This window comes from Toxotes jaculatrix, chromosome 22 (genome assembly GCF_017976425.1).
Source record: "Toxotes jaculatrix isolate fToxJac2 chromosome 22, fToxJac2.pri, whole genome shotgun sequence".
Lineage (NCBI taxonomy): Eukaryota > Metazoa > Chordata > Actinopteri > Toxotidae > Toxotes > Toxotes jaculatrix.
Genome location: NC_054415.1, coordinates 13,990,299 through 14,015,131, shown reverse-complemented (window position 1 = coordinate 14,015,131; position 24,833 = coordinate 13,990,299). Strand labels below are relative to the sequence as shown.

Genomic DNA, 24,833 nt, shown 5'->3' with positions numbered 1-24,833 from the left:
CCACTCGGCTGCCTGTGTCGGTGGGAATGTGATATTTTGATTTGTAATGCGGCTCTGTAAATGAAACATAGTTTAATTGAAACTGATTATCACAGAAATTTAACAGCTCCCCCTCATTATTCTTCCAAGCTTAGTGGCAAGTTTCCTTCCCACAGCGCATGTTGCACATGTGCCCTCCTGTCACTCCTCAAAATGTGCTCCCTTTTTCCTGCTCTAAGTACTTCATGATTGGGTGAAGTGCTCCTCATCAAAATGCCCTTTTCCAAATTGCTTTTAATGGCTCATGTGGATCTGTCTGATGCCAGCCTGCATCGGAAAAATAAATGATGTTGGTTTCTCGAGAAGCTGTTACAGGATGCCGCAAAGCCAAACCACCCACCAAACTAGCAGTTAAACATCGCCAGAACCCTGCGGAACATTAATGCCCCATCCGTCATCAACGCCTTCAATCATTATTCTGCTTTGTTTACGTCATTTTAGAGTTAAGGCCGACTAAAAACAAACAGCGGTTTCGTCTGAAAGCCTCAGAGTTTCTGGTTGGACTGTCATTCGAAAGGCTTAGAGAAGGAAGGCACGGCTTCCATCGGCGATGCCTGTCCTCCTTTAAAATGGGCAGAGGTCTGTGTCTAACCAAAGAGATTTACTGTGTGTTTATGACTTCGCTCCTTTTTGTCTTTATCAGCCATTAAACCAGCCTTCAAACACACACATGAACATGCTCACTGCCTGTGGAACAGATGCGGGACACTTCAGCAAGGCCTTCTTAGCTTTTTGATGTAAATATTTGAAACTGAACGAGCCTAATTGATTTATCCCTTGATAACAAAAAAAAAAAAAAAGACTGTTATCATGCAATTATTGTTGATTACATATCATCTGTGTCTATAGGCTGTTTATTTTGGCAGAAGATTACACTTTTAGAAACCTCACATCCCACATCATCCTACTGCTGAGTCTAATTAATGCTGTAGTATTGAACATTCACAAGCACTGCTCCGCACATGTCTCCACATACAAACATCTGAGAGCGTACCCAGCACCCGGGCACACATGTGTCAGTCTGCGTGTGCGGCATGTGGAGAGAGAATATGGAGGCCCACATGTGAGGGGGGGGTTTGGTGCCTGCTGTAGGAATGTGTGTGTGGTGTTGGAGTGAAGTGGGAGGAGGTGAGTTGTGTCAGGCAGATGGAGAAGCTCTATATGTAGCTGATACAACCAGTGTAAACATCCCAATTTGTGGAGAGAAAGTGACTGGGAGGAGGGAGGTGCTCGTCTTCAGCGACTGTTTTTGTGGTGCCCTTGAGCAAAGGACTTGAGCCACAGTGCAGCTGTTCCCACGCCAGCAACAGAAGAATTGGAAAAAAAAATGGCTGTCGCTTTGACTCTGATGTAAAGATGTAGGTTTGTATTGTGAACTTGTTGAGATAAAGATCTATGACTAATGTTGTATTTTCAGTAACCTTTGTACTGAGGAGGCCATAGCTCCAGCAACGCTAGTATAAAGAACGACTGTATTGTGAGTCTAACTTGATTTGAGGGTGAAACACATTAAAAAGTGTGTACATGTCTCAGCACACGTATCATCGTGCTGACAGTGAGCAGAAATTCAACACTTTCTTGCAAGATCATGGAATTATTGTGATAGACGGTAATACATTAAGGTGATTCTCCGTATCTTCCAGCAATTTGCAGCTGAATCAGGTTCTTCTCAGATCAGATACAGCAAACTTCTGAGGGTAGACTGGAGCCCACATATTGATTTGCATTCGTTAGTAGTGTCAACATAAAAAATAAAACAGTTTATGATCTCAGCCAAAAAATTTTGTTACGTTGCAGCTTGTTACGACCACAGAATACTTTATGAAATCACCCACATTCTCTGGCTTTGGCCATTAAGGCAGGGTTAATTCACTCCACTGAATAAAATGACAGTGAAATACACATTATTAAGCAGTTGAGGACAATAGAGCTCAGCTCAGTGGGAGTGAGGGAAGAATCAGCAAGTATCCAAACGGGCTGTGTGCAGATATGACTCATTATCCTGGTTCTACAAAGTCTCCCTCTCTCTAATAAAGAGATACAGACACACTGAGTGAGCACGCGTTAAGAGAGAGAGACAGAGAGAGAAAGAGCTCAGGGGAAGTTACAGCTCATAAATCATCATTGCCGCTGGACGTCTGGCTGAGTTGCCCAGCCTGCCCTTTGTGTGGCCTTGGCACACTGCGCTGAAGCCGAGCGCTCCGACCTTTGACCTTGTCATAAAAGACCTCTTGAGGGGCGTTGGCGGCTCGCCACCATGCTAATGAAGCCACCCGTGAGCCGCTGTCAAGGAATGCTAAAATTCCCCCTCATAACTGCAACCTCAGTGACTCTGTGTGAAACTGATACCAGTTTGCAAAGGTGACAGTTGTTGGCTGTGTTGTGTTGTAAAAGGCCTCAAGTGAGTCACAATGACGCACACACACTGTGTTTATGTGCAGATATATGTGGAAAGTTCTTTGCGTGTGTGTGTGTGTGTCTCTGTCTGTCAGCTGTGCTGGTTATTTTGTTTTTGCATCTTGTGTGTGTCTGTATGTTTCTGCCTGTAGGTGTGCGCTGGATTGGATAAGTGTTTCTACCACTGACTGGTATTGTGTGTACAAATGTGTGCGTGTCCCCCCCTTGAATGCATGTGTGTGACACGCCTCGGGTTGTGTAGGCGATACACTGCGGTCAGTATGTCACGCAGCCGGGTCCCAGGGGCAAGAGAGGGTCGGGGTAATAACCACACAATGATGTGCTTTATGGGTAATAACACTGATCGTCCCCATCCTCTGCGCCCTCTGCCCCAAGACATTAAGGCTCATTGAATGTTCACTATCGTCACATTCTTGCAGTGTCTGTCCTTTGTGCTGACTGTCTGCCGTCCTCTCAACAGATCGAAAATGTGGACGCCTGCCTCAGTTTCCTGGACGCCAGAGGAGTGAATGTACAAGGGCTCTCAGCAGAAGGTAAGAAGAATAAACAATATGCAATTCAAGGCCTGATTAAACTCCTAATTGAATCAGTGGAACAGCAGAAGAGGGATCTCCCTGTTGTATTTCTAATTTCTAGACCTGGAAAATTAATTTGGCTCCAGCAGCACCCAACCTTCTGTGGGTAGCTTTCCATTTCTGCACAGAACCAAATGTCTTAAAAAAAAAAAAAAAAACTAGTTAAAGCCTATTTCCAAGACATACTATTATACTTCACAGCAATGGAATTTACCACATTGGTATCATGGCAGGGGTGCACAGTTTCTCCATCTCCAGCTTTCACTATGGCAGTGAAGGCAATCATTAGGGCATCAAAGTGGATTGTGGGAGGATAAAACCTGCAGAGAGGGATTCGCCTCCCGACCATCAGGGTATACGGTACATGGCTTATATGACAGCCGTGTCTACAGCAGTGCTTTGTGCTGAATGACTACTTGCCGAATTGAATGATAAGATAAAATTTCTCACAAGGCCGAGGTTAAAATTACAGTCAGGTTCCAAACTATGTGTTACGATTATGTTTTACACTACGTTTGGACTCGGCAGGAGAAACTCAAGATTCCCTCAAAGATTGTAAACAAATCTAACTGCTGTCAGTTTTTTTTTACTGCAGGCCAAGAGCTGCTGTGAAGTCTTTCAGGCAAATCATCAACCAGATGCCCTGTGTGGCACTGTATCATTTGATGTGCGCCACTTGACGCCCATAGCCCACACCTGACCTGCTGCACATTAAGGTGCAGACAAGGTGCAGTAGCTTGAGCTTTGTGACAGTGCACTTTAGCCCTGTGAAATAGCATAATAGCGTATGTTGATGCTAACAGTGTGTGAGGTACACTGGTACACGAAACAAACCCCAAACTAAGTCTTGCTGATTGGAGTTTTCTATATAGTCCCACACAAGCACTGTTATTCAGGACCTGTCCCTGCCCAGACCTCATGTTGTTTCTGCTCCCCTTTAAACATTAAAGAGGTGAACGTGCCCTTGACCTCTCCAGCAGCAGAAATAGCCTGACAGCCTGACACACTGACCGACAGCTCTAAATTCTGTGCCCCCCCAACTGCAGCCCTAAAAACAGCAAAGTGACTCACTAGGCCTGGAATTTCAAAGTGGGCCTGTAAATATATGGGCTATTGGGTTACTCTGTCCACTGCTGTTGCTGCTGCATTTCATCACTCCCTTCGCTCCGTCCGTCTTTCTCCCCCTCACTCTCTGCCTTTGTCAGCCTTATTCTTAAAGCTTACGCAGCGTGTGTGGTGTGTGCTTGTGAGTTGAATTAGATGGCCATGTCTTGCCTCTCAAGTCTTGAATCAGCCCAGGGCTTTCCAGATTCTGTTGGCTGGCATATGGAGTCTTTATTATCTTTTTACAAGGCATGGGAATTAAATAAAGTGGAATGTTTGATGTGCATACAGGAACTTAGAACTTACTTATTGTAATAACCTCTCTAGAAGTCCCCCTTGCATCTCTCTGGTGGGAGGCTGTAAACCAAAGTTCCGGAAAAACTTATCTTATTGAAGAGTGTTTGTTCCCCCGCAGACGTTTCCGCTGAGGGAGGTTACAGGCTATAATGAAAACAAGTCCAAAGCCTGTTTTTTCTTTCATGCAAGAAAAGAAAGTCATGGTACAGAGCAGTATGACTGTAACACCAAGGGGTTTGTGTACTAGAGGACTACAGATGAAAACCCAGATCATCAGAATATGATGAGGGAAGAAGAAACTAACCACTCTCAAAACAAGTGTTGGCAGATTGTAATGTTAATATGTGTGGCTTTCACTAACTTTGCATCCTCTTGCATTTAGCTGCAAGCACTGGTCTGCGTAGATATACCTCCATACCAGTAGCATGGCTGTAGACTCTTAATCTTGTTATAAATTCAAACTCAGCTCACAAATGACCCTTTAACACAACAATATATCAAAAGCAGCAGAAATTTTATGACTTAAAATGTGATAATTATCCACAGGAAGTTCAGTCTACCGTTTCCAGGCTTAAAAAGCAGGTGTAAAGCCTTTAAACACACATTTCCTGCAGCTGATAATGGGCTACAGTGAGGGGGTCCTTACAGCAAGTCATTAAAGCTTCTTTCCAGTGCAGGGTCTCTGCAACTGAGACCTTAGCAGAACTGGCTCTTCTTGGTTGTAGTGCTAGCGGGCAACCCGCAGTATGACCTACTCACCACAATAAAGTTCCTGCTTTTTGTTCTCAGTGGGTGATTTAAAAAAAAAAAAATTAGACTAATTTCATTAGTCTACTTAAACACTCATCTGTGCTGTGTCAGCAAGAGGTACACACTTGTTCTCGGACCAGAAGGTGAGGCCTAGGGTGAGGCTAAGACAAAACCAGCTGTGGAGTGATATACCCGACTGCTGAATATGTACTATCTGGGGATTACAGCCGAAATGGTTGATTAATTAGGTAAAGACAGACTATATGGTCCTTAAGTGCTCACACAGCGTTTGCCTTCTACTTTGTATTACCCAGCTGTGCTAAAACCTTTCCTTCACCTCCTCCAAATTACTCTGTGACTCATGAAATAACTAATCCAAATAAGAAAAAGAAAAAGATTGAATGAAACCATGTCAGCCACCTAAAAGGCCTCCAGAAGCAAAAGCACATTTTCATTGAGCCTGTGCCAAGAAGGAACACTTATCTTCTACACTGCTCCAGAGCAGTGAGAGTCCTCCTGCCTTCAGAGGATGAAAAAGCTGTTTCCCGACAAAAAGCGTCTAATGGGATCCAGTTATCCGTCTCTCTATCACAGCCTGTCAAATCTCAGACACTCTCTCCTACATTGTTTTGAAAGGAAGAGTCAGTAAGGTGCTACTTTGTGCCACGTGTGAGTGAGAGTGCTTGAGACTTTGACAAGTCAGTCACTCTACAGACGATGCGCACTTACAGAGCACTTTATTAGGAACACCTCTACACCTGCTTATTCATGCATTTATCCAATCAGCCAATCATGGTGCAGCAGTGCAACGCAGGAAATCAATGCAGACACAAGCAACCCTGTTTCCTTAAAAACAGTTCCTATACAACTAATTAACACACCAAAATTATGTCTTTTTTATGAGCATAACAATGAATGATGTTTATGTTGAATATATTTGTAAAATTAGGTATGTGTTGCAAATTAGCTCATCATTCAACATTGTCTCCCAGAAACTGTTTCTATAAAACTTAACAGCAAGGTAGTGTAACATTGGTGCAAGCCCTCCTCATCACTGTAATTTCTATAAATTTTACCAGTTGCCAAAGGTTTCAGTCCACAGCAGCTCTTAGGACGCCTGAATCTGCAACATTGTCTCACCCTAAAGCACAGAAAGCACTGCTGTTCAGACGCTCTCTGAGGCCCAGTATAAATTACCGCCTTTGGGTGTTAGAAAATGGAAAACACCCCCGTGAGATTAATCTTCTCCAACTTTCACAGTCTCCAAACAGCCCGAGCCGTGGATGGCTGGGGAGAATGTTTGAGTCTCACCGGATTGAAAAATGGAGTAAAAAGTCCTGCGTCAGCCGCTGCCACCCTTCCTGTGCTTCTGTGTGCCAGCTCTCACTGAGGGTTTGATGTGAAAAGTCCATTTCATAAATGGGTGCGTTAGCCACAGTGATCAATTTCTCCTCCTCTGTGGCTGCTGAATCCTATCTCAGCTGTGTGTGCAGGAATCTGTGAGAAATGCATTTGTTTTGAGTGTTGTCTGAGATGAACTCAGGAACTGTTGAGGATAAGATTAACGCTCAGGACAAAGTTATTCATTGATTTGGAGCTTTCTTGCTGCTGCCAGCTCAGCAAATAAGGTAACTTCGGCTGCAGGGCAGGGGTTTCTGGGAGATCTGATTCCCCAAATGCGAATATAATCTCCTTAATTCTCATACAGTACATTTCCCTCCTTTGAGTTCATTTCCATTATCAGTATGTTTTGTTTTATTGTGTTATGTCCTTTTTTTGCTTCCATCTGTGCTTCTGTTTTATAGCGTATTTCATTTTAGTTCAGATAGTGAAATCCAACTCAGCTGCTCTCATTTTCCCTTTTTATCTCATCCATTTAAAGAATGTATCAGTACACAGAATTGTGTCACTTCTGTTAGTATCCTACCACTTTACCAACAGCACCTGTAAACACACTATTAGTTCCTCATTTCATGGCAGAAGCAGAACTGTAAATGAGATTTGTGTTGTATATTTTTGGCTTGGCCTCAGACTTGCTGTCACACCAGATTCCTGCCTGTTAAACACCGGTCCAGGAGTCCCCATGCTGAGCTACACTCCTAAATCACCCAGCTGTGTGTTAGCTCATGTATGTGAGCAGATGCTTTAGTTTGGATCTATGACAACTGTTTGTTCTCGTCAGTGTAAGTGTTACTTTGACTCTGAATGGTAAAGGCTCTGACTCTGCATAGTATATAGCATAAATCAGTATCTCCACTTAGCCAGTATATAATTGCTCTTATAAAACTCAAATGCTTGTTGCACAACAGCTGCACTTCAGCTCCATCCCCAAGTGATTTTTTGTTTTAAAAAGTCAACAAATGTTCACTCTACAGTGTTTGAAATGCACAATAAATGGTCTGGATATTTTTTTTGCATCACAGGACACTGGTTTGGTTCTACACAAATGGAAAACCCATTTGCATTATTTTCACTTGCATAAATAATTTTAACCCTACAAAATGACTGGAGGGCAGATGCAGGTTGCAAATCATTACATGCAGTGGTAATACATGCTGCGTGCAGGATGAATTCAAATGACGGGCTCAAATTATCCTTCTGCTTTGTCCCTCCAGAAATCAGGAATGGCAACCTAAAGAGCATCCTGGGCCTCTTCTTCATCCTGTCGCGCTACAAGCAGCAGCAGCAACAACAGCAGCAGTACTACCAGTCCCTGGTGGAGCTCAGCCAGCAGACCAGCAGCACCGCACCGTCCACCAGCAGCCACAAGACACAAGAGATGCAGTCCAGGTATGTTACACTGTAGAAGCTCCATGTGGTTGTGAGACTGTAGTTTGGTGTTTGTTTGGGTCTCAGAGGTAACCCAGAGGTCAAAGAGGCAAGCTAATGTCACTGGTTTGAATTAGGGGGCCAATTATTTTTTAGGATGCATGCTGGAATAGAGGTCGACTGATTTATTGCTTTTGGATGCTTAATTAGGTCCAGTTAGAGCTTTTGTAAACAGGAAACTGATGGATATGACCGTCTCTCCGTGGAAATGAGTAACAGCCTTCATGGAAGATGTTTCTCATTAAATGCTCACAGGGCTTTTGCTGCATCAGCTCCATAAGGAAATTTTGACAGAGACAAGTCAAGCTGGCTGACAGCAGGGTAGAGAAGTTACATTAGATTTACATTTTTAATGCAGCCCTAGCCTCAATATGCTTTCTCACTCTATGATAGAGAGATTGATACAACTCTCATGTGGAATATTGATACAACTCTCATGTTTGTCCATTAAATATAAATTTCTAGCAGCAACCTGTTAGGTTAAGTCGGCATAAAGATTTCAAGCAGGTGGAAACAGCTAGCCTCATAAAAAGTTACAGTATTTTACTTTTTACTCGATTTTAGGCACAGTGAGTTGTCCTGAGTTTGCTTGTAATGGGTTTATACTATGAAAAAGCTTATGTTTACTTATTATTATTATTTATTTACTTTATACTATGAAGACATGCATTGCACAGTAGAAGTGTTGGCATACAGGCAGTAAAAGGCAGTAAAAGCAAAGGTCTGTCCCTGTGTGATGTAAATAGACAGAGCAGGCATTAGAGTAGCATCTAAAGGAAGGCCTGACATGCCACACATGAGCTGCATTCCCCCTGACTAGATCAAGTTACGGCTCTGTTTGGCTGTGCTGTGTGAGTGTGTGTGTGTGTGTGTATGAGTCCAAGGCAGTGTATATGCGTAAAATCAGCTCAATAAGAGCGTATAGTCTCAGCACTTGAGTAGACATTATGTGAGTAAGATGATATTGTCGAGAGCTTTAGCCTTACTCTGTTTGGATGAGTTAGGAAATACTGGTGGTGAGGTGTGTGTGTTTGTGTGTGTGTGTGTGGGTTATTAAGGGCACAGCTGCCTCCCATTCCCACCCTCCTGCACCCCCCGGCCCCACAACAGGTGGAAAGCACTCTCACACACATACACATCTAACGGCAAAGTTTGAAGCACACCACTGCATCAGTCCAGCCTGGCAAACATGCTGTACCAATATACCACACACACACACACACACACACACAAAGCCATTAGAGAAGCTTTACTTTTGGCCTATCAAAAAATACAAGGAAGTGTCTGAGATATATTTGAGGAATAAGACAGTAAAAATTCACGAGGGAAGGTCTCTGTGAAGTGGCTCAGTTAATTTCCAAATAGACCTTTTGCCCTTGCTGTCCACAGCTCCAGTAATGTCTCACTGCCCTAAGCTGATAAATTAACCACATTTGAATGCTGAAGGCCACAGTCAAGGTCAGAGAATCAGTCCATGTCTGTCAGTGATAAAGTAAGCCATTAATCTGTGAGTTTTTGGGGGATGTCTGAACTATTCAGCCTCTCTCTGTAGCTCAAGAATGTCTGGAAAGGTGTGGAGACTCCATTTAATCATTTTAAAGGAGAGGGAAGTCAGAAAAAAGGAAGGAAAACTTTGTTGTCATTTTATCACGTGAAGAATAATCAGGCATTCACAATCTCTCTGTGATAATCTTGAAGGTATTGACAAGTGGATTTGGAACTGGATCCATATTTGATCAAATGCTATCAATCCACATCCCTAAACATATATGAGGTCATGTTATTTAAAGACAGATCCCATGCAGCTTTAATGTATTTTGATGTAAAAAATGTGTCTCTGACGTTCAGTAATGTCAGTTACTAGCCACATGAGGTGTGTTTGTAATGAGGAGTCTGAGACATTGACTCTGGTCCTGCTCTTTTTCCACTTTTTCCACCTACATAAGCTGAATCCATCAAGTTTAGCATGTACAAAAGCATTATGGGAAATGGAGAAGAAGCAGGTTACAGTGGCAATACATTTCTAAGCTGCAGTGAACATCACCAACCCCTGACACCTGTCTGAAGGTAGATTTTTTTTGGCCTCTTATAACTGATGCATTGTTACACACAGCCACTGCATCATAAATCATTGGATGTGTCTTGCTTGTTGTATCCAGACTGTTTGAAATTGAGTTTATATGAAGAACTCACAGCATAGTATGTAACCACAAACTGATTAAAGTCAAATGTTTAAGTTTACTTTCCCTGCGCTTTTCATAGTGTACCATGTCAACTTAAAATTATATTAAAGATTTGTAATGTTCTTGTTTGAGGCTTCACGCCTGGCTCGTGCTGCTGGCTCCTCTTCCTTTCCACCCGCAATTCAAAACACTGAGATGTAATTAAATCTATTCATAAAAATCTTCTCCAATTCTAATTTTCCACAGTGATGAATTCCTGTAAGCTCCAGTCGACCCTGAAGATTTAGCATGTCTGAGTATCTTCATAAAATATAAGATAAGCCAGAAGAATGGGTGTTTTAAATTAAAAATGTTAAGCTTTTTAAATTATCAAATTATCTGTCTCACAGATTTACACAGACTGAGACACGCGTTCCCACACACTCTCACACTCTTACACATTTGGCCTACTGCACATCTACAGCTGTGGTATGGGGAGCTTTCTATAGACAGCACCTGCTGGCCTAACTGGTGTCTCTGGGACAGGGGATGGGATGTGTGTGACTGTGTGTGTGTGCGCGTGTCCAAGGGGAACTCCCCATTGGACAGATCGCGACAGCCCGGAGCCACAGGAGGTTTTCAGAGCTCTAGAAGGCAGGGGGGGCCCGGGGCCTGGCAAGGCACAGCAAACCCTCCCTCTTTAACTCACCATGTCCCGGGGTGAACAAGTTGACCCCCTGGTCTGGCGCTCCTCACGCCTGCCCACCGCCGTGTCTCGCGACAGGAAGAGCTGTTTGCCTTATGGGAGAGCCAACAGTGTGGCCAAGCCTGACTCGTCTCCCAGGTACAGTTTTAGCTTGAACTGTGTGTGTGTGTTAGAGTCCAGGGGACAGAGCTTGGATCGTTTTGGAAATCAAGTGGTGATTTGCAGTGGATGGATTAGTGTCAGTGGCATCATGAACTGGTAAATAGTTTGGTTCCATTTGTCCTGTTTATTGTTTCAGGCTCATACATCATAGATAGGTGCTTTTATTGGTTTGGTTCCTGCTATAATCTGTTAACATATGTGGATATATTTTCTGGTCTTTCCGATAGAAAATGTTCACTGACAGATTTTGATTGAAAGCACTTATTAGTCTTGCCAACAGCTTGTTCACTTAGTGGTGTAGAACACAATAAAAGCCAAGTTTCATGCTGCATGTGTGTTAAACTAATTGTGTCACAAGAGAGAGTAGTAACACAAAGAACTAAAAACTTTGCAACGTACCCTCTTGATTGAACTAACTCATGGTGCTGACTGTTGTATTCGCTCCAGATGAACTTTTTTACACTTGGCAAGGACTGTTGCTTTGAGAAGAGATCACTTTTGAGGCTATGAACAGGAGAAACAGTCTCAGTGAACGGAAGCTCTTCCAGTGTATTGAATATTGTTTTAACCTACCTGCTACCTGTACATACCAAATTAATGCTGCCCAGGAATTGCCACACAACAGCTGTGTATATTAGCCTGACTGTGTCACATGCTCAGACAGATATGGGACTTCATGAGTAACAGTTCTAGAAGGAGGGATAAAAAGCGAGCGCTGATTAGGCTTTGATAGGAACGTGTAGGATGGATCCCCCCTGGATGTGAAGGTCGAATGACATCTCATTACCTGCTGTCATCACAGTGGCCTGACTGCCTGAGCACTCGCCATTTTGGAGCTAAAACCCATCAGTTTGTGTCTGACCTCAGAGCTGTGGCTACAGTCAAGCTGAAACTGATATTACCCACATTTAATAGGACAGCGATGGCATCCAATATCGCTTGCATGTGCTCCGCAGTGTTGTGGGCTATTAAACGGAGGCCCCGTTGATGCATGTTGTATTTGATCAAAAGCGACAGAATGTACCACCCCCACCCTCCTCTTCACCACCACCCCATCTCCTTTCCCTATCCCTAGATCCTGCTCTCATGTGTTCTGGTGTCTCTTTTTCCACATTGGAAAGATCTTAAATGTTGTGGGCTGGGGACTCTATAGCATTACCTTCATGTTTCATTGCATTTTATAAAGTTGGAGGGGGGAGGAGGGGATCAGGAAGGGTCTTGTGGTGGAAATGTGCACCACAGTACACCAGATTTTTTTTTTTTTTTCACTATCAACTACAACTGTTGGTCCTACATGAGCTGCACCTACACTACCTCTCTTAGACTCCTGCAGCCTTTGTTGCCTTTGAACCCTTGTTCCTCCTTGCTAACATCCTTACACTGCACTTTCACTCTGAATATGAAGCAGGATAAAAACTTAGAGAGGAAAATGATGCACAAATCTAAGCTTGATGCTTTTTGTCATCAAAATGCTGAAAAAGCATTTTAGAGTGCAGCTGGCTCCATTAATATCGGCCTCAGCTTGTCTTTTCTGTGCTAGGTGTCATTTGGGGTATTTAATAGGGCACAAAACATACTTCTGGGAGCTGAAACGTGTTGTGGTTTGTGAGGGGTTTTTGGAAGTTAAGGTGATCATTTTTAGTTGTCAGACATCATTAAGCAACATGTCACGTATGATATAGTTCACTAATTACATGATACAAAGGTGCTCGTCAGTGTAATAGGAAACTGCTGTGAACTTGCTTCCTCTCTGCTGTCTGCTCTGAAGCTCAGTGGTGTAACATTGCATCATGAAAGCCTGCAAGGACAATTAGAGATGTACAGTGGCTCGGCACTTCATCACAGGTGGTTTAAAAGTGAGGTTAATTGTCCAGAGGGAGAGATATGAATAGTAAAAGACTGTGTGTGTGTGTGTGTACAGTTTTTGGATGGTATGGTATCTGGGGTGTGCAGTTCCTTTAAAACAATATATTTTAAAATTTTCTACTCAAACCAGTAAGTTTAGTTATTTGTGCTGTTGGTTCTCTGGTAGTCTTTTTCTGCTGAGCTCATTTTTATCCACTCTGGTCAGGGTGTCAGCTAAATGCATGAAATGTTAAAATGTAAAACTCACATTCCAGAGTTGCTGGCATTTGATTATATTCAGTTTTATGCAAAGCTGAGAACTGCACACTAGAAGCAGAAAAAATAGTAAATAAGATGCGATGACTGCAGTGCGTCATTCAGCCACCCAGTATAGGTAGTTTATTGTCTCTGTCCACTTTCACTCACCAACGCCAAACCAGCAGCCCACAATCACAAAACAGAGAACAAGTTGTTCCCCGTTGTAAGAAAAGAAAGACGTCTAAACAGACTGCTGGTGTTTGTTGCTTCCTCTGTCTGAAGCATAGCTGAACGGCTTTGCTCATTGTAGAGGACAGTTTCAAGATGGTTTTACTGTTGAACACCCTCCTCAAGAGGAACTGAGCGGAAAACTTTCTTTGTCTCTGCAGCCTCGGTAAGGTATGAGTTAACAATTAGCTTCTTCATGCTATAAAACAATGTATTTGTAATGTGTCAGGATGAAGGGGAATTATTTGAATGAACAATATTTAAAACTGCTTGAAGGGGGATTTGTGTGTATAAGATACTTAATGCTCTGTTAACATTAAGCTGGGTGTGAAGTACAGTTAGCATTTTGTGGGAATAGATTCTTTAAGTTAGCTAAAACCTTGTAAATTAATGCTACTGTGACCGAACTGTGAAACTGCTTTTGAAATTCATCCTTCTGGTGGAGCAGTTAGCCTGAATGTTCATCAAGAACCATTCTTTCCTCCTTGGCAGAAATTAAAATGATACTGGTGCTTTTAGTGGGTTTTCACAGGTTGTTTAGCAAGCAATGCATCAACAATACGTCATTAGGGCTATTGGCTTAAAAAATATACCGATATCAGCCACAGCTTTAAAAGCAGTTACCTGTTTTAATGTTGTGGCTAACTTTCAGTAGAGGGTCTGTTCATTCAGTTTGTGACAACAAGTGAGAAATACTCACATGGTTTGCGAGTCATACAGTTCATTCAGGACATTTACACACAGGAATAAACAACAGCCTTTCCACCTGGTCTTTGACTTTTCATTGTTTACAGGTTTGTACGGATGATGATTAAAGACATCTCTTTTTTTCATAAAGCACTCTACAAGTAGCTTAACTACTTCCTGTCAAACATGAATGCAGCAGCCCGCCTGTAAAAGCCAGCGTTAATTCCCGTCTCCATGAATGACTAACAGTGAGTGTTGGGTTATAAACTGTGACTGGTGCTGTGGGCATTTCCTTTGCCTCTGCCTCGTGTGTAGTGTGTTCTGGGGTTGTCTTCAAACAGTGCCACCACGAAATTGATTGTGAAAGTTTTTATGTCAGCGGCCCTATAAATGGATGTTACTGGCTGAGTCATACACGTGTGGTAATAAACATGTGTGAGCCATCACGTGAAAAATCAAAAAAATGTTTTTTTGGCATGCTCTAAAATTGTACCATGTGCTTCTTCTTTCCTCTCCCCGGTTATCTCTTTGTTGTTTTCTTGCTGCCTCTATCTGAATGCCTCCTCTCACTCACATTATTACATTAAGGAATGGATTAAGAAAATTCCAGCAAGACGCTGGTCTCATTCCTCGTCTAACTGTGTTAACAGTCTCTCTGTCATTTTCTCTGCTCTCTCCTCAGTCTCACAGCACGATATGCAAGTCCTCCGGGCCACAGTGGAATAGGGTCACCACAGAAGAAAAACACAAGGTAAATATTGCAAAGTATTCATGTAACTCTCTTATTTTAGAAGATAAGCTGAGTCTGACCGTGTTGTTTAAAGTTCTTTCTATGGGTCTTTCATATTTTGAAGGGCTTTTTTGTATGGACCTCAACTTTTGCATAATTTTTTTTTGTTTTTTGTGATACTGTTACCACCACAGGAAGGTCAAAGATCAGGGTCAGCTAGAGAACAGCTGATAGAGATTCAGTGTTTTGCTAAAGGATACTTCAGAAGGATGTAACCGTCCCTCAGAGTCTCTCTCAGTGTGCTAAATGTTCATTATAGTACCGTCTCAGTTTAACAGGACCATCATTATTGAAAACGTGTTGTAGCTACAAGTTAGGGAGCCACAGACTTCAGTTCCACCACACATACAAACACACACAGACGCACACACAGCTGTAAACGTAAGTATACTGGCGCTGACACTCATGCTTTCTATACACATGGAATGTATATGCATATGACCAAGACCACATAGATACAAAGATGCTACACACACATATATGTTCATATGAGAACATATCAAATCTGCCCACACATACTGTATGAGCACACCCCAGAGTCCAGTTGTCTGATGCTTGCAACATTTGTTCCAGCTCAGAAGCAGTGGGAACCAGCGTGCTGGCAAATAATTCCTCTCCAGCCGCCACTGAGCAATGGCAAAAATGCTGCAGCCAGCAGCTCCAGCCCTATGGGTGGTAATCTGCCCTCTCACATCACTGACAACAAACCTCGCTGCTGCTGCTCTGCAGAAATAGCTCTTTAATTCCTACACACTGATGAAGATATATGCACGACACAAAACAAAAAAATAAATGTTTTAGAGGTCAGTGAGCGTTGACAGTATAAGCGACCCTCTGTTACCATGTGATTCTAATCTTTTCTCTATCCCCATGAATTGCCTGCTCTCCTATCTATGAAGCAAGAAAGTTTTAGCACTTCTAAAATGGGAACAGAACTGATGTGTCTCTCATATTCTGTCCTGAATGTGGTGAAAAGTGTTTCTCTCAAGGTGCTAGAGGGATTTCTGTTCTCTGTATTTGACACTCTGCTTGTTAGCCAGAATTAAAGGAACTATCCTTTATTCAACAGCAACAGCACTTTTTACCTCTGTAACTTGTTTCAGTTATTTCAGGTGCAGAAACATATCCACTGTATTTTTGTTTTGGGTTTGTTAAGCCTCATGTTACCTTCTCGGGGGAAGTGCTCCTTGCTATAATTACCATTCTAAAAAAAAAAGTTTTTCTGATTCTCTGTTGTTCATAACCGCAAAGTAGTAAAGAAATGGCTAAGTGTAAGCATACAGCTAAGACAACAGGATTGGTTGCCCTTGGCGGCTTTTATTATGTTCTGCCTTCCGAGTATGAGACTCAGTGTCAGCACAGAGCTTTTCATTGATTTTTGTGGTTCTCATAACGATTTACTTCATGTCATTGCTTCTTATTTTCTTTCCTCTGTGATTAACCACACGGTAGTTCTCTTTGATGAGGACATTTGACCAGAATTGCAGTGAAACAGCTTTGCAGTATAGGTAAAGTGATCCAGATTTTACTGTGAACACACACTAACACTGCTAAGGTTACACACTGACTCCCCCCCAGGCTCACCCATGCACAGCACTTGCATATGCTCTCCTGGCACTTCATTAGGATATACTGTACCTTTAAGCAGCTTTTAAAGACTGCACCACTGTATTCAGGGTTTGTCTCCTTGAGTACAAATCATCTGTACTTTACATTTTTGCTGCTTTGCAGTTTTATGTGTTTTAACGTATTGTTCCTGCAGTTCCATGCAGCCATTGATTACCATTAACTTTTGTACAAACTCAATTAGCACACTCTTGATGCTCGACTTGTACGATCCATCACAGTAAAAATAAGTCTGCATTATTCTTTGTCAGTGTTTTAAGAGTCAGCTCATTGATTTTTATAAAATACAAAAATGAACGCAAATCAGTGGCAGCCTGAAGCGGAGCAGAGCATGGTTTGTAAGGTGGATAGCGATGATGTTAAATATAAATGATTTGTATGATTTGTAAATGGGCTAATAAAACAAATAAAATAAAACACTGGTGTGGCCCTTAAAGTTCATCATCTCTGCAGCAGAGGGTGATGTTGGACAGCTTGTTGGCCACCTGCCCACTATTTCTACAATAATAATAAGCCTGAGGTGGCTTTGACTTTGTCTTGAAGGTGGCTTGAATGCCAGACATGCTAGACCAGTTGCTTTGCACTCAGGCAAATAGAAGATGTTTTTGTAAGAAGCAGGCACTAGGTAGGTGCTGGCATGAATCCCCAGACTCACTGTCAAGACGTTGGCAAGGGAAATGAGCAGGAAATACTCTCTTCTCTGCAAGAACTAGTCCTGATAGCCAGTGACTGACAGGCTGAATAATGTGCTGCTCAGCTCCTTTATTCTTTTCTTCTCCTCGCTAGTAGGATGTAGATCCTTTCCGTGTCAGATACACTTCCCCAAGTCTGTCCTGAAACAAAATCAGTGTCCAGAATTTACATCATATTTCCCTCTCCAGCTCCATTTTGCTGATGCATTAGCAAACATGTATTTTGGAAGATGAAAGAATCAGATGATAAAAGGGACTACCTCTGATTTCCATCTGAATTGCCTCAATCTCTCGCTCATTTTCCCTCTGTTTATCTTTCATTTTCTCTTGTCTGGGTTTGCAGCTCCAGTATGTGTTCTCCGATTCTCTCCCTCTCTGCATCTTTTTCTCTCACTTCTCTCTTTTGTTCTTCTCATTCTTCTTGGTCTTTGTCTTTAAATGTCTTTATCTCTTATTCTCTTCTATTCCTCTCCTTGTTGTTAGTACCTATGAAAGCTCCCAGCACTAAAGCTACTGTTATCAGTGCATGTGTGTGGGGGTTACTGAGGTTAGTTCTGTCTTGTTGTGACTTATTTCATTTGACCACCAAAGTTCGGTGGCTCTCCTCTTTGCTCTGCAGCTTTCTTTGCCCTCTCTCTCTGGCTGTCTATTATGTGGTTGCTACTGTACTAGTCCATCTGTTTTAGCCCAGTGAGGCACCCTCAGCTCTGGGCTGAGGACCACCTCTGGCTGCAGTTCAGTGAGATCACCCTGGCAGAGCACCAAGTCTCTGCTTTCAGACCTGGATCAGCATCTCTAAGCTGTCTGCTGTCTGCAGTCTGTTGTCACCACTGTAGACATACAGTAAGATGTGAAAAAGTCAAAGGAAGTTAGTGCACAGGACTGGCACATTTGCTGCCTCCTGATGTCAGCTTTTTGCACTTGAGTGCATTTTATTTTTGCACAAGTGTCTGAATAAAACAATGTTTGCATTTCTCAGCACATGAACTGACTTATTTGGCAGTTTTGCTCTGACTTCACACTGTGCAGGTTGCTTAATCGCTGAACCTTGTTCTATTTTTTGAGAGAGACACCCAAACTAAACTTGATTTTTTTTTTGCAATTATAAACCATTCGAGCCCCTCTGCTGCAATAGTAAAAGTGCTGACTTCTAAAAGCATAATTTGCTTTGCTCATGCTCAGCTCCCTTGTTTATTCCTGTTAAATCGTTTTTTGGGGAGTTTTTCTTTGTCTGATTCAAGTGTCTGAGGACAGAGGTTGTAGTAATGCCGAACAGATCAAGCTCCTTGAGGCAAATTTGTAAAACTGGGCTATATAAATAAAATCTGACTTGACTTGAATTCAAAAGCTGTCTTACTGAGGTGATGTTAACAGATGAATTGGGAGCATTCAATTTCTCAGGAGCAAGTTTTTTTTAAATCCACTTTTGTGTGATATATGAAAACCATTGCAACAATGCAATGTGTTTTCACTAACAATTTCCTCTCCACTTTACATTTTTGTCTGCGATCGATATACTCACTTTACTTCACTGTGTGTTTCTCAGGTCTCTTTATAAATGTGGAAAAAGGTGAAACATAAGTCACAAATGAAGTTTTTTTTTTCAACCACTCTTAGTATTTGGACTATCAGCTCTTGTTCATGTTTATTAGGACTTATCCTCAGCATAGAATATATTCCATATCCAGAGGGCAAATCACCAGCTTTTAATTCTGCCATGTTGCTGACCTACATTTGAAAGTGTTAAAGGGATATTCCAGGGAAATTAAAGACCAAGAGTTGCTCAGTGTCTAAATATGTCTTGTAGTGATTTGCTCTTATCATTTGCAGAATGTCCTGCTGTTGACTGCAATGCTCTTGTGTCCCCTAACACATGGAATCAGAGTGACAAAACAAAATATAGTTGATCGGACTCAACTCAGAAGCAGGAAGTAGTGTATGTGAGGGAAGTGAACTGTTTTTTTCCAGAGTCATCGTAGGTGCCTTTGTATAACAGAGGAATAAAAGAGCAATGCAAGCAGTGTAGGAAGATATTTCTTTATAATGAAAGATGTTTTTTTATCCTTCTATTTGTTTATAAAGGCCTTAAAGACAGAAGGGAACATATGAAATATGTTTTTCTCTGCTGAGAGCTTTTGACCACTTCAGGATTAAATCACCAAAAAAACAAAAAACAACTTTCCTCTCCGACATCTCGGCTCCATCTGTGATACAGACACAAGTGACATATTCAGCATAGCAAATCGATTATCTTTGTTAAAGGACATCACGACAGCTTTCGGGCAGGAAGACAGAAAGACAGCAAGTTGTTAGAATCTATTCATGAGTTCTTCTTTCCCTCCTCATATTGAACTAGACCAGGCTTTGAATGGAAACACCCACAGCATTTACTCCTGCCTTGCCTCCTACTTTTGTGTGTGTGATGTTTTTGTGCTGTGCTGCTCTTGTCTTTTTATACCTTGTCAAACATGCATTTTGATTGGATTCCACTCGTGGGGTAAAATGTAATCTTTGGAACCAGTTCCTAAAAATTGCATCCAACCCTTAACCGTGAAGATCAATAGTAGAAACGAATCTAAAAATCTAAATTGTCATAAATCTTGTCATGATCCTTGAACCAGCTCCCAGATCTGTTTTTGAAATAACTTACTAACAAACATATTGGTGAAAGCATCTGGCAAAGTGCACAAAAAATGCAATGTAAAATCACTGCACAATAACAACAGGTTTTTGATAGTATAATTATTCTAGTGCTCTCCTGAGAGTCGTGAAAATCCTCCAGCTGCAGCGTGGCAAATCAGCATTTGACACTGGCAGCTTTGACTCTGTCGGGAGAAAAAGATTATGTGAGTGTATGTGTGTGTGTGTGAGAGAGTAAGAGACGGACTGAAAACACAAACCTCCCGGCAGGTGTGTGTGTGTTAGCCTTTGTTTCCACATACAGTGTCAGTAAAATAAAAGAAATGGAGTTGCAGTATGAACTATAACTGTGCATGGTAGGAGGATGAGAGAGGGAGGACACAATAAAGGACACAATCAATGTCTCCAACGTCTATTTTCATCTACTTAAGCTTCATTTTTCCTCTCCGCCTATAATGTGTCCTGACAGATCTCATTCAAACAGTTGTGAGGCAAACACTTGTATCTTTCTTTATTATCTGTCACTTCCTGAGTGTCAGTGTTAACAACTTCACCTCCTCCTTTCATCCTCCCTTATCAACCCACATGGAAATACACAAGTAAGCACATTCCCATGTATGCTGAAAGAGTTATTGATCACTGCACTGGTACTAGGGAGAAGAGGCACAGCAACACAACTCTTTGAATGTACACATGGACATGAAAATATATTTGAAAAATGTGAACATATCCTTTAAAGCATGGACATTTGGCAGCATAGATATTTCTGCAACAGAAAATGTCTTTATTTATTAAAAGCATTGCCTGAAGCAAAGCTGCTCTCAAGGTAGAAATAGTAAATCTCAGGTGGGTGGAGGAAAAGAATTACAGTGTGTCTGGCTAAGCAACACTGTCATGTCATGATGGCAAATGAAAGGCTGTTTCATCCTCCTACCACTGATCATTACCATGACTATTAACATATTTCTGACCCAAGAGCAGCTCTGCCTCAAGCCATTTTTATAAAGCAAAAAAACAAAACAAAACAGTATGTCATTTTAAAATTTAAACCCTTTCCTTTCTGGATTGGACCCTGCAGGTTACCGGGGCCCTCTCGGGTACCTGCTGCAGGCAGCGGGGCCTCCAGGAGCCCAGGCTCGTCCAACCTCAACCGTCGCAGCCAGAGCTTCAACAGCATCGACAAGAACAAGCCTCTTCAATATGCCAGTGGCAACGACAGAGGTAAGGAGGTCACATTACTGTGTTTATAACCACAATACATTTACACAAAAGGATACTCACATTATTTCCTGATAATGTTTAAGTCGGTGATGGTAGATAGCGGCACCCATTTTACATTCCCCATCCCAGCCACTTGATGGCACCACTGACTCAGAGAGATAAGCAGAGGAGTCGGCTCTCTTGCTTCACCACCCTTAACCAGTTTGCTGAATCATCCCCAGCTCTTTATTCCAAGTGAGTTATAATGGATGCCATTAAGTGGAGGCGGCGACAAATTTTCACAGCATGGCAAGAGCCATTTGAGAGATGACCGAAGGGGCAAATTCAGGCAGCTGCTTTGTCAAGCATGATGAAGCTAATGAGAGTGATTATGTTTTTGAGAAAGGGTCTTGCCAGAGCTGAGAGTTAGAGTATATGGCATTTTATTTAACACAAAATTGATTATTCACAACTAAATAGTTGTTTTAACAGCCTCTTTCTGTTGTGGAGAGTAAATATATTGACTCACAGTGTTTTAATTACTGAAAGGTTTTACTATTGGCTCACACACTGTATATTTCTAATAGCTTTAAGATTTCCCTTTGGCTCATGTACAAGATTTATCATGATGTACTGGCTCGTACGGTGATACCAGTAAAAATCTTTCCCACGCCTCACAGTCATGAAATGAAAACCATTCCTGATGAGATTATGATGACATTATAATGTCAAACCTTTTGCCTCAGCTCACAGTATATGTAACATACATGTATCTAAGATGAGATCTTGCTTTGAATGTGAAAACACTGACCAGTCCCTGAGAAAAGATTGAGTCTGTCGAGCTGAGAGAGGATCAGTGGGAGGTGATGGAGCTAGAGGAGAGAACCAGTGAGAGGCATAGAGAGCAGTAAAAAGCCTCCAGCAAACTCTTCTTTTAAATTCTCTCTCTCTCTCTCTCTCTCTCTCTCTCTCTCTCTCTCTCTCTGTCATTCTCTCATGCTTTCAGTCCTAAAAGTTCACATGTTCACTCACCCTTCTGATTGCTGTCTGAAACTTCACTCTTCGGCGGGATGAGGAAGGAATGCATGGTCAGAGATGACAAGTGGATTGAAATGGGAGAGTAGGCAGGGAATGGACTAATTGACTAAGTGTAGTTTATAGTTGGTTGCTGAGGAGAGAGCAAAGAGGGATCAGAAATTATTGAGAAACTGATGTATCATATTAGTCTTATTATTTTAGGTTTGTCCTTCAGCAAACCCCATTATGAAAGATTCATCTGATCAGTTTCTTTTAATTCTTTTGTGAAAATAGTTGGTGCTTTTTTAAAGGGCAGATGCATCTTTTCTGGCCCTTTCACACAGTGCAGTTGGACTGTGTCAGAAGAAAAACCTTCAGTTTGCAGAGATAAGACACCAGGTGTTGGAGCTTTACTGCAGGGGAGATGAAACAGAGTTATGGTCTAAAAGAAAAGAAGAAAAAAGAAAAATCAATTGTGGGGAAATGTCAGCGATGCAGCCTGAACCTTCTGGGCAAAAGCAGGTAGCAGACAGAGGAACAGATACAGGAAGTGTCTGCCACAAGTCATTTTATTAATATTCTTGAGTTTCTTTTCCCTCTTACAGATAGTTTCATTTACCTCTGTCATGTTACACATCCTCTTATTTGATCTTGATCTATGTTTTATTTTAGGTTCATGCATCACATACTGTCACTCATCTTCGATGTGTTGTCTCTGTATAAATGCCCAGCCCATGGTGACTAGATATGGATGTAAATGCACACCAATGAATTATTGCTGGTTTGTTTGAAGGCCCCGCCATGTCTGGTACAAAACAATGCAATGCACCTCTAATGGTGACTGATGCCAACTGGTCTGACCTGTATGGGCCCTGCCTATGTATGAAAGTACTGTTTTCTTTTTCGTTTGTTCTTGTTTGTTTATTTCATTAACTTTTTTTAAATATATGTGGGCATGTGTCTCCCTGTGGGGATGAATTAAACCCATTAGAGTGCTGTTTTGTTTCTCTACTCTCACACATCGAAGCTCTGACCAAAGCAAACAAGAACTCAAAGGTTACGAGCAGCGTTGCATCATTCTTGTTGCCATGCAACTGTCTAATTGGCCTCAGCCAATTAAAAACAAGCAACAAAGGGCATTTTTTTTGTTGTTAAGTAGAATTGGAATTAAGAAAGTTGGTGATTGCACTACTTGTTGTTAAAGATGAGTAGGAACACGTAATTGTGAAACTGAGTCAAAGTTGAGTGGAGAAGCTGCTGGCTTCTGCTAGCTGGCTAGCAAGGTGATAACTTGTTATCTGTCTGACAGTGATGTAATGTGGGGAGCAGCTAAAGAGCAGAAAAGGGTTCAACCCAAACAAGAGCAGCAGAGTTTGGAAGAGGAAAAAGGTCAAGGCTGCAGGTTTTAACTGACCAGTAGACATAAATGTGTGTATCAGTGCAGGTGTGTGTGTGTTGTTTCCAACAGGCAGACCCACTAAAATGCTGGCATCATGCTTCTGAGTTTCTGTGTGTAATCTGGCATGTGACTGCAAACAGCATGTATGTGTGTGTGTGTGTGTGTGTGTGTGTGTGTGTGTGTGTATTTTTTTAGCAGAAGGTCCAGAAGAAGTGACATTTCATGCCTCGGCCACTGAGGCAAAAAAGAGTAGAATAAACTCTGTTGCCATGGCAATGGCAAGTCACCACACAGTGAAAAAAATGTGAAACAGCCTCCGGGGTAGGGAAAGGGGAGCGGGTAAAAAAGGGGAGGGGGGTCTCTAAAGACAGGGGTAATTGGCTGGACACACAAACACAGACACAGACAGACATACACAGACACACACACAATATCACTCAGATGCCTGTAACCTCCTTCATTCATGTTCATAAACTGCCTTGAGGGCCACTGCACTATCTCTAAAGATGAGGGGTAATATAGAGGACACACACACACACTTTGAAACACGTTTATATTGATATTAGATGGCAGAGCAGACACATATGCAAATAAATACAAAATAAAGGTGCCATTTCCCTTCACTAGGAGATTTGTAAGTTTAAGTGGTTGATTAAGATGAAATCTGCTGCTGGTCTGAGATCAGACTCATCTACATTCTGACCTGTCTCATCTGTGGCTGCCAGTTCACTGCCTTTTTAAATATGCAGAAAGTAAATATGCAGTGTCGTATACATTCACAGGGAGTGTTTGCTGTTGTACAGATACACTTTCACCCAGCTCATCAACACATTTGGAGCAGTCACATACACACTTGTTTGCATGCTTGATTATCAAAAATGTGACTGCATAGATGTAAACACATACATCCATATGTTCTCATTTGCATGTGCAATCAAATTCACAACTTTACATCAGTCAGCAGTTACAACAGTCCCCACATAAACACGCATGATGCACACTCCTACTGTGTAGAATCAGTCTTCAGAATTAGAGTTTCATAATAAGTTACACTGGCCACACTTTTGTTTTTGAGATGCTGGGTTGTGTAGTAAGACCTTTTTATATACGGTCTATGAGTAAGACCCAGATAAACACAACATTTTTTATGTTATATTCAAAAACCAAAAGAAAGACTTGTTTAAATTCAATATTTACTTATATTCAATATTTACGGCCTATATCATGCATTTTTACATCATCAGTGTAGAAACTATACATGTACATTGTGTTTCAATCAGTGCGAAACTGCTTGCCAATATGTTTTGGTAGCCAGCTGGTCGTGTTGGATTACTTGATACGTTCAGCCAGGGTGCCAGATTCCAAAGAGAAGTCTATACATGGCATTGTTATAGCCTGACAGATTGCAC

General features: G+C 41.8%; 1 protein-coding gene across 4 annotated transcripts in view; it reads left to right on the top strand.

The window, feature by feature from the left end:
* The window catches only part of nav3 (neuron navigator 3), a 169,447-nt gene that overhangs the window by 66,225 nt on the left and 78,389 nt on the right, over nt 1–24,833 (top strand). For 3 of the 4 annotated variants that reach the window (XM_041029925.1, XM_041029924.1, XM_041029923.1), the window contains exons 4-7: nt 2,918–2,990; nt 7,799–7,973; nt 14,743–14,811; nt 20,887–21,029. In XM_041029925.1, coding sequence (XP_040885859.1) covers nt 2,918–2,990; nt 7,799–7,973; nt 14,743–14,811; nt 20,887–21,029 — 460 coding nt within the window. Of the gene's footprint in view, nt 1–2,917; nt 2,991–7,798; nt 7,974–11,012; nt 11,139–14,742; nt 14,812–20,886; nt 21,030–24,833 lie in introns of those variants that run through there. The other variant, XM_041029926.1, reaches the window with a different exon arrangement.